The sequence below is a fragment of the Archocentrus centrarchus genome, chromosome 12 (genome assembly GCF_007364275.1).
Source record: "Archocentrus centrarchus isolate MPI-CPG fArcCen1 chromosome 12, fArcCen1, whole genome shotgun sequence".
NCBI classification, from domain to species: Eukaryota; Metazoa; Chordata; class Actinopteri; order Cichliformes; family Cichlidae; genus Archocentrus; species Archocentrus centrarchus.
In genome coordinates, this window is record NC_044357.1 from 21,672,775 (window position 1) to 21,685,114 (window position 12,340).

General features: G+C 40.4%; 1 protein-coding gene across 1 annotated transcript in view; it reads right to left on the reverse strand.

Annotated features, from left to right (window-relative positions):
- LOC115789007 (voltage-dependent N-type calcium channel subunit alpha-1B-like) overlaps positions 1-12,340 on the reverse strand; it is a 204,858-nt gene that overhangs the window by 23,431 nt on the left and 169,087 nt on the right. Inside the window, exons 35-42 of the mRNA XM_030742154.1 lie at positions 10,425-10,535; positions 7,826-7,909; positions 6,864-6,866; positions 5,080-5,196; positions 4,255-4,320; positions 1,762-1,853; positions 1,489-1,639; positions 765-892 (exon numbers count right to left, since the gene is read on the reverse strand). Of these exons, the coding sequence (XP_030598014.1) occupies positions 765-892; positions 1,489-1,639; positions 1,762-1,853; positions 4,255-4,320; positions 5,080-5,196; positions 6,864-6,866; positions 7,826-7,909; positions 10,425-10,535 (752 nt within the window). The remainder of the gene's footprint in view (positions 1-764; positions 893-1,488; positions 1,640-1,761; positions 1,854-4,254; positions 4,321-5,079; positions 5,197-6,863; positions 6,867-7,825; positions 7,910-10,424; positions 10,536-12,340) is intronic.

Sequence of the window (12,340 nt, forward strand, 5' to 3'; positions counted from 1 at the left end):
GTTAAACCAATTAGCTCTTTTCAATAAAAGCTGAAAACGATGAGCCTTAAATACACTGAACTCATCAAGATGAGTTAAAGCAGTGGAGAATATGCTGAATGTTACTGTAGGCACTTCTGAGAGCAGCTCATTTATATTCAAAGGAATAAATAATATTTCCTCCCCCATAATGTCTGTCAGGTGATGATAATTTCATATTTCTCATCTCTCCTGGAGTCCCCACTCACTGACAAGGCTCCCGTGAAGCCTTCGTTAAAATTTAACGAGCCTTTCATAACCTGAGACAGATTACTGTCTCACTCAAAACTTTTATTGTGCTTTAGTGAAGGTAAACTGTGTCTGGTTGGTGTTAAGGGCAGAGATGGCTGTGACATGAACCTTTACTCCCCCACTGGAGGGATAGAAATAGTCTCTCTTCACACCACAATGACAGACTGAGGAGCTTTGGAGCCTGCCGGCTTATCAGCGAGGAGAGCTGAGTGGACGTCGAGCAGAACGTTGGATTTACATGCATCAGTCCGGCCAAAAGTGGGGATCATCACCAGCTTCAGCCCGTACTCTGGGCTCAAGCTCAATGCCGTTCACCCGTCGCTGCTAAGACAAGATTTCTGGAGTTCCACAACACAGAGTCGTCCAGCTGGGACCCAGAAGTCAATCTGACCCTTTTTCTGTGTCCTAGCTTACCTTTCTTTCAAAAGCAAACACATTTTAACACTTTCTAACCCTGGGGAGTAAAGTGTAGCAAAGTCAGCAAAAGCTCCTACCAGGCAGCAGGGTCATACTCCGCCCACACACGTATGAATTCATCAAGGTGATGAGGCCCCAGGATGGAGGCGTCCCTGGTCAGGTACTCAAAATTGTCCATGATGACAGCGACGAAGAGGTTCAGCATCTGGTTACATGAAATCAGAAGAGTGTAAAATAAGTTGCATACATGTTAATAGTTGTTTGTACAATGGAAGTGAAGAATGTTGCTGTTAACTGAAGAAAACTACTATATGGATTATGTAATCTATGTAGTCCTCTTTAAGGGACTTTTTAGGTTGCTTTACACATTCTTACCCTCCAAAATACAGATTCATATTACTGGATACCATTTTGCTATGTGTGCACTTAATTTCATGCATTCTTGGTATAAACTGGAGACTTCAGAATTAGCCTTGCTTACAACTTTATTGCCTCATAATGGCAACACCACCGGACTATTGAAGGCAATAGTCAGGCCTCATTAAAAAATATTCTGAATGTGTCTGTGTTTCATTTAATCACTGAATTAAATGTATAAAAATTAGTTAAATGGACTGCAGTTTACAGGGGTTTGTCACCTCAGCAGCAGCTCATTTACATTTTATTCCTGTTTTTTTTTTTTTTTTTTTTTTTAAACTTGCAGCATTTTCTGAGCCTTTCATAATCAGAATACGAGGATGCACCCTTAAACTTCTGGAAAATGTAAGTAAATGAAAACATGCAGCAGGAGGAGATACTGACCAGAAAGGAGCAGAGGAAGATGAAGGAGACAAAGTAGAAGTAGGCAAAGTCACTGCCACACTCCTCTCCTGGAATTTCTGAGCGTTGATCACACTGTTGGTTACTGAGGCACGCTAGCATGATCTCATGCCACGCCTCGCCTGTTGCGCTCCTGGAAGATGCGCAAATCACAGTAAAGACACACATGTGAATGTGAATGTTGGAGTTAGTTTGAACCAAAGTCACTGGATTATCTGAGCTGCCAGACCTGTTGAAGCATGGAAGCAGGGTTACCTGAAGAGGAGGGTCAAGGCCTGGAAAAAGGTCTGGAAGTTGTTGTGGAGGTTTATGGCATTCTCATCCTTCAGCGCGATGTTACCAAACACCTGCAGCAACAAAGGACGCGTTATGGAATACTGGTGCCCATATTAAACCAATAATTGACATTATAAGAAACTCCTACTACAGACCCAGAGGTGCACTGTTGTTGTTGTAATTGCTCTGAAATGGATGTATTTGGTAATATATGCAAATCAATCAATCAAGTGATAGTTGGTGATTTGTTTAGTCATTGTCAGACAAATCTGATTAAACCAAACCATCCTGATTATTATTTATATATAAATACTTTTAATACAAAATATATTTTACTTACTGTTGCTAGATACTAAAAGGTGCCATTTATCCTACTTTAAATGTGATTAATGCTCATTATAGTCATTACTATGAGAAACAATTTCAAGCACCAGTAAGAAATTTATGGCCTGAAGCCAAATGAGCACATGAGGCTTCAGCCAGTTTCATAACAGAAGGCCGACTGGACTGGACACGTTTACATGTGTCTTTACATTCCTTGTAGTTCCTGTATTTAGTTATATTAAGTGCCCAGCGGTTGTCATAACCACACCTGTATTCAGCGTGCAGGTTGGCCTACTTGTAGAAATGTGGAAAATGCATTTGACATTAAATTAAAATCTGTCAGTAAACGTATACGGTATGTTTATTTCCCAGTGTGGCCCGTTCTGTCTTTTGTTAAGTTTTCACTGTATATACTAGGTACTAATAGCTGTCATGCACACAGGGGTTTATGGATTAAATTTGAATATGAAATATAATTATATTGTGGCCTTGTACAAACTGCTTTTGTAAGTCAACAAAGCTACAGCCAATTTTCCTTCTTTCTGTTTCTCACTCTTGCATGCGTTATCTCTCATTAACTGTGTAATGCACTGTGCATTGCTACTACTTAGTGCACATATTTATAATTTATCTCGAGCATTACTTGTTTATACTTTGTAGTTTTATGCAAATGCCGTTCCAGGAAACCATTATCGATCTGAACTGAAACTGAATGGCACACACAGCTGTCATAACTCATGGTTATCATAGTGTGAGTCCAATAAAATGTCCCAGAGGCTTTTTTAAAATATTTATTTGCCTCTTGGCAAGTCCATCCTGCTGACCTATAAACAAACAGCTGCCACACCCAGGAGACCTCTGACAGCGGGGAAAACATGCAGGTAGCATTTTGTCCCTCCACCATAACTGTCCATTTTTTCATGAAAAACATGATACACTTATTTATCAAAAACAGTTGCACAGCAATGCCACACAGTAAATTTAATTAACACAGAAAGCATCTGGCAAGGCAGTATTTATCCACCACAGAGGTGCTGTTAGGCTGCAGTCAACCACTACTATTAATGAATTATATTCAAGCTGCAACATCAGTGGCTGAAAAATGAAGTGTCGCGCAGACGTGTTACAAACTGCAGCTCCTCGGCGTTCCTTGAGGCTGACTTCCAAAGAGACTCCATCCCCGCAGACTCATATTTCAAGATTGTCAAACTTTAGAGCAGAAATAAAGAAGCAATAACTCGGTGTAGTTCACAACATCTGTCTGGCAGAGAGCAATCTGCTCTCTCATGTTAACAGGGTATTTCAGCCGTGCACTCTCACAATATTTAGTGCACGCTGAGCCACTTTATTGCACTGCGCTGTTTACTACATTGTTATAATGAGCCACTTGAATGCCAGCTGTTATTTGCTCTGATGTTTTTAGAACATTTAAGAAGCAATTTTTAAATTATGGAATGTAACAAGCCTTTCATAACCTGAGACAGATTACTGTCTCACTCAAAACTTTTATTGTGCTTTGGTGACAGCAAACTGTTTCTAGTTGATGTTTAGAGCAGAGACAAACTTTGCTCCCCCACTGGAGGGAATATTTGTTATACATTTACTCTATTGTATTTATTTCCAATTCATTTTTAGCTTATGAAGATATTGATATTGATCATTGTGCATTCTATTTTATTGAGCTACATACCATTCTACTTATTTAAGCCATTTGTCATATGTTTGCTGTGCTTAAGGTAATTCTTAACTGCTGTGACAAAGGCAGGCTATAAGTCTACAGTCTATGAGTGTTAACCAAGCTTGTTAGAGTTAGCTGATAACTCCTCCCAGTGGTCTAAATGTAGCCACTTGTGGCTTCAAAAACCAAGATGGCAGTGACCATAAAGCTAAGGAACTCCACAAACAAATGGGTGAATGCATGCTAGCTACTGTGCATCCATCTTTTATGCAGAGCATCTGGTTAAAATGAAGTCAATTGTTATACTGAAGAAAAAAAAATAAGAGCAATGGCTGTTAAGCACAGTCTAAAGTGTAGTCATGCCCACCCAGATCCTTCAATGATAGGCTGCTGGGAAATCTACATTTTGTAGGAGGCATATCTGATTCAGTCATGAAACTCACATGTTCTTTATTCACATCATGACTCACCTGCATTCCTATGATGGCGTAGATAAAGAACAGCATGGCAATGAGTAGGCAGACATATGGGAGGGCCTAGAAACGAACACATAAATACAGACGTTCATAAACTGCATGGTACCCCCAATTTTCATTTTATACACACACAAACACGCAGTGCACAGCGCCTCTTTTGATCTCTTCCTCTGTGTCTGTGTATACACACACACACACACACACACACACACATACACACTGATAAATCTGATTCTCCACAGAGAAACAAGCACCCTTGTAACATTTTACAGTATTTATTTAAGAACCCGAGCAGTGAACCCGACCTGCAGGGTTGGTTCTTTTCAGCCAGCTATTTATATCACGGCAAGAAGGCGGTGAACATCTGTTGTAATTAAATAGCCACCTTTTAACACTCTGAAGCTACTGTCCATTTTCATTGGGCTTAAAAGCTCTCAGCACTGACATTAAAGCTGCTATAAATTCCCTCTGCTGTGGCCCCAGCACTCCACATTTAACTCAACTTGTCCCAGGGGATTTAGAGAACAAAACCGGCATGGTGTGAAAATCTAAACTGCTGTCTGCTGAGAGCTATTTCGTTCTATTTGAACAGGAACAAGGGGATTCAGCAGCATGCCTAGGCCTGTTTTTTTGAGCCCTTTATCCCACTAGCTATATTGTATGAGATATGCTTTTATGCAAGTGCAAATTGCCTGCCCATGTGTCTTTCCAAATTAAAAGTTTCTTTCTGTAAGTTGACATACTTACCGAAACGCTTCAGACTCCAGCTCAGATGTGCATATTGTTTGCCTGTTTGTGTCACTCGTGTACTTTCCTTACCTTGAAAGACTGAACAAAGGTCCACAGCAGGATGCGGATAGTGTAGCCTTGTCGCAGAAGCTTGATGAGACGAGCTGCTCTGAACAGCCTCAGGAAACTCAGGTTGATCATTTCTTTCTGGGAAAGGGAAAAAAAAACAAAAACAAAAACAGGAATTCTGTTATTTTATATCAGATTTGAGGCAATATCATGTGATCTTTGAAAAATAACATATTCTTGCTAAAAGGGTTAATATCTAAGACATAAAATACATTGATAAGTACACTTAACATGTTCTTGTGCTGCTAGTGGAGTGTGGAGTGGCTTGAGGTGAGGACCCAGAGGCAGAGTTTAGTAATAAAAGATTTTATTGTGTGACTGATAAAGTCCTTAAAAATTAAAGTATAAAAAAATAGTCCAAGGGAAACCTGGACCATATTCCGTCATGCAGGTTGCAGAGTTGATTAACTCTGAGATCAGGAATGGTGAGTTTCTGTTCAAAGATCAAATCAAATCAAGCAGATCAAAGTAAGTTCAGTCAACTATGAATATGACTTGGGCTTGTGCATGAGTAGCGAAAGAAAGCCATCATCAGTGGAGCTCCAATACGCTGATTCACCATGACGACAAGTAAATATAGAGCAGAACCTCCATTTAAATCCAGCGGACTGAGGAATATGAATGTGTCAGTGCACACGAGGGTTGAAAAGAAATAGATCAACAAACAAAAAGCAACATTCCTGCTTATAACATTTATGCTTGGTCAGTGTTAAGTGGCTTAAAAAAAGAAATTCCTCTTAAAATGGTCAAGTACAAGTATTGGTACTGAAAATGAGTAAAAAAGCAGCCAATGTCCAAAGAAAAACAGAGAACTCCAGAAAACCTGGAAAACTATTGCTCAAGGCCACTTAAAAAATGACAAGAAAGCCTGGCTCCCTGGAAATAAAATATAAAGAAATGAAGGGTGTCTCAAGAAATCTGCACAGCCCGATTACAGTTGGGATAGCCTTCAGTCCCACTGCAACCCTGACCTGGATAAGCAGTTAAAAAAATAGTTGAAAGGATGATGCATGGAGCAACAAGAAAATGCCAGAGTGGTGATGTGCTAGAAGCAATACAGACATCCGCATTCATTCTTTTGCAGCTCAGAATCGATCCAGCCGAAAGACATGTCATGATTTGAGCACAGCACACTCCAGGCACGCCAAGAAGTGTAGCTCCCGGCAGATCAAGAGATCTCAGTGAAAGCCAACATCAGCAAATTGCTCAGCTGATACCCTTCTGCGAATCAGCTGGCACATGTGCATTATTTAACTTGATGCCTGCAGTAGCTGCACATCTGAAAGCCACTTTGCAACCCACCTCCATCCCCACATCTCTTTTCATACCTAATGAATGTCATGTCTGTTGTTGCTGTTCTATACAGGGAGCCTTGCTGCTGCTCTCTCAGCCTTTGACTGTATGCACAAGGAGGTCCCAGAAAAAAAGAAATTAAAAAAAAGGCCAGGCTGCCAGAATATTATTGCCGATGGAAATAATGTTTTTTTTCACTATAATGGTCCTGACTGAATTGTGACTAAAAGGCTTTACATTTTCACATTAAGCGCTTAGTCAACAGTAATTGCTCTAGAAGGTCTTATTACTGTTAAAGCACACGTTTCATGCCACAGTGGTTTAATAGATCTTTTATATCATCTCAGATTCAAGGTGTAGCTAGACACTTTAAACTAAAGCCGTGGGAGAGAACAACACACAGGGACGGGGGGGACAGACAAAATCAGCAGCCAACAAGAAAAGCCACTTACCGTCTAGAGGTGTCAGATGTGACAGAAGGAGCAGAGTGAGGGCACAGGCGCCAGGAAAGACACAGCAGAAGATGGAAACAGCAGGGGGAGGGGGAGGGGGGGCAGCAAGAGAAAAGAGACAGAGAAGAAGACTAATGATCACATGAAGAGAAAGTCACACCAAGACTGACTTTGCAACACAGAAAGCTAAAGTAACCTGCCTCAGTCCTCAATCTGCACAGCTGCTTTTCTTCGGCTACGATTACGAAACCAAATGTTCAAGACTGCAACGGCAGCACGATGACCTGCGCTTGGCTTTTGCTTCGTGTATTGATTTTGATGATGTCATATTTTTGCTATTCACTTGCTTGGCTGAGCTTCTGATTCAAGGACTGAGACAGTAAGAGAACAGCAAAGCATGATTTCCACACTGATGACTTTGAAGCTGGAAAAATGTAAAAATAAACAAACAAATATATTAAGCAAAAGCACATGCAAATTAATGCTTCAACGGCTCAAAATTTTAGTCTGCAAGTGAGGTGATAATGAAAGTCATAAGAGCAACAAAATTAATAATTAGACAGTTGGGAGGAATTGGTGACAACAACAAAAAAAAATGTGAAGGCAGCAGCCTGGGATGTCAAAATTTTTTGACATCCCAGGCTGCTTATATGGGTATTTTTCATAACTTTTTCCCAGCTTTTTACAGACAAAAACATCAAAAAATATAATATGGATTCATCATAATAACAGTACTTGAAAGCTTGCATGCTCAGAGCAAATCACTTCCCCTGTAGTAAAATATTAACTTTGATTAGTCCATTATCCCATCATTGGACTAAATCTGGTTCCTGTGTGCCAGCATGCTGCCTTGCCATAATGCACCTGCAGCTACAGTATGAGCATGCGCTGAGCAGTTTTGGTACCCATGTAGTTAGTGACCCATGCGAGGGAGTGAATGTAATAACCGACGCAGCTCTTACATTTATCTCTGTAAACAAAATGTCTGTGATGCTTCCAATCACAGTCACCAAGTCAAACACGTTCCAGGGGTCTTTCAGGTAGTTCTGAAAAGAAGAGAAAGAAGAAAAGTGGATATATTAAAACTTTAATATAGACACTAACTTTTGTGCAGTGTCTTCAGCATTATTTTGTCTCCCAGTCTCTGGAGCTTGAAAAAAAAGGGCAACTGGACTTCTTTTTGTTTCACCTCTCGTCCAAAAGGCTTCTTTAGTTCTCAACCAAGTAGTCTCCCAGTTCTCACAATAAAAGAGAATCTGATAACTGTTTAAATCCACTGCTTTTTAAACTATTCCCACCCTTTTATGTCAACATTTTAATAGAAAATGGTTGTGTTTATATAGAGCTTTTATTCAAGGGGCTTTACAACTTGCCTCTCATTCACATTCGCAGTCATAAACTGAGAGTTATTACAATATTTACGCTCATAATGGACGGCAATAAAACATGAAACAGTAATTGTACTGACCAGTCTGGTGTGTGTGTGTGTGTGTGTGTGAGTGTGTGTGTATGTGTGTGTGTGTGTGTGTGTGTGTGTCATTTGTGAGCATATGAGCACTGCTGTTAGCTGGGTTAAGTTCAAGTTATATATTTAAGTCAAGGTGCTATCTTGTGAATCAAAGCCTAACTTTATTTATGCAGTATATATTTTCCTTATGAACTGAACTTTAGCTGAAAATATTTAGTCAATTATTTTAAAGTACACTGATGAAAAATAGGTGCCTTGTTTGATGGCGGGGTGGCATGCTGGATGGCATGACCTTGCTCTCTGTCATTTGTGGAAAATGTGTGCAAAATTGCAACAATTTGTTTTTCAGCATGTTTCTTCTAGAGTAGTTCATTTTTAATTTTAAATTGTATTTAACAAGCCAGCTGAAAAAGTGGTGCTTAAAAGGGGAAGGAGACAAGAGAGCAGGATGAGAATACTGGCAGATGAGCAGTTGTCTTTGTCTTTGTAAAGGACACAAATACTGTTACCACTTATATGTTGAAAATATGCACGCTGCTGTTATATGTAGAAGCTGAACCACTGGAAATGATTGTTGAATGAGAAATTTTATAAATGAGTGTTTTTATTTGGTAAGATGATCCCATCCCTTCTCTTTTGTTCCATGATTGTAGATATTACAGTTGTCGTTATGTTACTTGAGCAAGGCAGCTTTTAAAGGAACATCAGACAAAAAACACATGACTTGATTGGCTGTGAATTATACTAACAGACTGTATAAGAAATTCATGCTCCAGTTTTTATGACTCAAATTCTAGTATTATAATGCTTAGTACTAATAAAGAGATATTTTGGCATTGCACCCATACAGTCTTTACATATACCTTTCTAACCAGGCTTGCTAGCATTAGTTGATAACTTAGCACCTTGCCCTCTACACTAAATATAGTCAGTTCTGGCTCCAAAAGCACAAAATATTGAAAGCTTTAAGGTAAAAATAAAATGCAGGCACTCATGATTATCGTATTTTTAACAAGTTCTGCTGTTTTCAAATGATTGCAGGGATTAAAAGGACTAAATCAATAAGTATAAACTAGCTGTGAAGAATTGTATTACATACCATAGTTTTAAATTATAGGTCAAAGTTGACTATGATGTCAGTTTTAAAATACGTTTAATTATAGTTTATATAAATTAGTATTTTTCCCTTATTGCTCTGCATTTAATTTGCTGTTTTAAATAAAATGACCACACTGGCAACACTGCGATTTGCCCGACTGCGCTCTGAGACGTCTAATCCCAGCAGAAAATCTACGATCCGCTTTCCAGCAGCTGCTCCCTTTGGACTGCCTCAGTTGAATGAACCTCCTGTTTGCACCTCTCTGCACAACTACCTGCCAGTGGCAGAAAGTGTCCAAAAAATAAAGACACAAAAACACTAGCCATCTCCTTTGGGCACAGAAATCAACTCAGTATGGGCGTACACAACACATATTCACGCACGCAAATGCTAACACACTCTTTTGCATAACTTATGAGCTGTTTCAGACTGGTCAATCATCCTGTTGCTGAGGGCAGAGGCTGCTGCCAGGCCCTGCAGCTGCATACTGCAGAGCTACAGTGGCAGCAGAGCATTTATGACAGCAGTGTGCGCGCAGTCATCTGGCCTTAACAGCTAAACAGGTGGAGGTAAGTGGTGTGTGAGAAAAGCTATTTAATAAATGGGCCTCACAAATGGAATAGAGCCTAAGATGAAATGCTTCGCTGGAGGCCAGACGGCGCCACGTTGGGAGATTTATTTCTTTTGTGCACTCTTCTGTTCATCTCCCTCTTTTTGTTATTACCTAACCCCTCCTGTTTCTGAATTTAATACTTAAAAAAGTTACATTTTATTTACTGTTTGTGTCATAATGCTTAGGTAAGATCCATACAAGCTTCTCAAAGCGAGACTGTGTGACTCACTAAAAGATGCCTTTAAAGATCACATCCTTGAAATCAATTTACCCTTCAGAAGAACCAATTCACTTAACCCTTTATGTGTAAACTGGAACATGTTATAACAGTGAACAGCTGCTTGCAGAGCACAGTGCAGTATATGGACAAAAATAACTCACCAGTGGATTGAAGGCAATTAATTTGAGTATGCACTCGATTGTGAAGAGGCCTGTGAAGACGATGTTCAAGTATTTCAGCATGGACTCATACACTTCTGGAGCGTCATAAAACTGAGGACAGAAGGTGAAACATGAAACACTGAATACCTACTTTTAAATATCTTTAGTTATATTTAATTTGCAATGTGTGTGTGTGAAAATTACTCCCATTATCCCATTTATTACACACTTAGTGCATGGATCAGACAGCCTCTGTATATGAAGCTGAAAACTAGAGCTGTAAATACAAAAACCAAGCACTGCAGATCACTTTTATCAATGTTTATTCACTTGTGTTCTGTTCTGGACTGCTCACACCCACCAGAGATGTCTGCAAGGTAAATTTCCATCTGTCAGTTCAGGCTGATTAAATTTTAAACCTCTTACATATCAGCAAAGGCTTGTATTGCAACTCAGTTGACACTGAGTGACACTGAAATGATCTGGGTTTGTGTATGTCTGTGTTAGTTCATGAAGACTGCTATAAAGACACCATGACCCCCCCAGCAGATGATCAATTATTGCTGCTTCCTGATATTGAATTAAACACAAACTGTGACCATTAAGGTCCAGGACTCCACCCCTAAAAAAATCTGGCCTTCAAGGTCATATCCTTGTGCACCTCCCTTGAAGGGTTACCAGGGTCCAACACTGGAGCCAAGCCTTGGGTAGGGGCTTGAGGGTGAGCATCTTATGGATGGGTCTTAGCTCAAGGAGCCAGGCTTAGCCAGCTACACGGGTCCATCCTCCTGTGGGTTCACCTCTCACAGCACCACGTTCTGCACCTCCATTGCTGAGGTAACTTCACAGAGCTGCAGCTGCAAGGTTATTGATGCCTGTCGTGGCAGTAATCCCTAAACTAGATGGTGGACACTGAAGGTGAAGGGCTTCATCAGGCTGAGGCCTATAGGCCTGGCTGACAGGTGGGGTGCACTGGAGCTCTGGCAGGAGCTGAAGCAAAGATTTGGGTGTGGAAAGTGTTTCTTGAGACCATGGAACAAAACTTTTGGTCGGCCTTAAAGGGATTCTGGCAAACCATCAGGCAACTCAGAAGAGGTAAGCGGTGCTCTACTCACAGAGTACAGTGGAGACGGGTTGCTACTGATTTCAATTAAATACTATAGTTCCATAAGGCATAAGGGGCTCTCTCTTGGAGAGGAGGAGGCTGAGGAGGTTGGTCATTTGGGAGGTGCTAAAAGTAGAGCCACTATTCCTCTACATCAAAAAAGCCAGTTGAGCTGGTTCAGGAATCTGACCAGGATGCCAGGATGATATATCTCAGCTGGCTTGGGAATGCTTCAGTCTCCCCCTTGGTGAGCTGGAAGAGATGGCCAGGGAGAGGGAGGTCTGAGCTTCTCTGCTTAAACTGCCCTGCGACCTGAACATAGATAAGTGGCAAAGGTGGATGGATGGATGGATGGATGGATGGATGGATGTTTTACTGTTTTGATGCAGTGCTTGGGTCAGAATGGGCCTTCGAGAGAGTTTTCTAAAAATTGCAGCCATGCAGGAAGCAGTGCAGAGTATCCCAAGTACACAACCTTGAAGATCAAAATCAGCTAAATTTATATCAGCTATGGTTTTTGGTTTCCATGGCTGCCTGATAGTAGGAATAAGCATTCAGACCAGATCAGATAAACTAGAAATCTTTGGACAGTTTAAATGGAGTTCTTTGCCCAAAATAACCCGGATTACCTAAATGAATAGGTAGGTGAGCAAAGGAACAGAACAAAGTACAAGCTCTTTACCCTCAGAGCAAAAGGCAATGTTTAGCAGAAGTGTCAACAGTCAATTTTTGACTACAGTATGTTTCAAGGCCTGAACATAGTTGGTATTCTTATATCATTGCCATGAAAACTAAATTATTTAATGGTGCA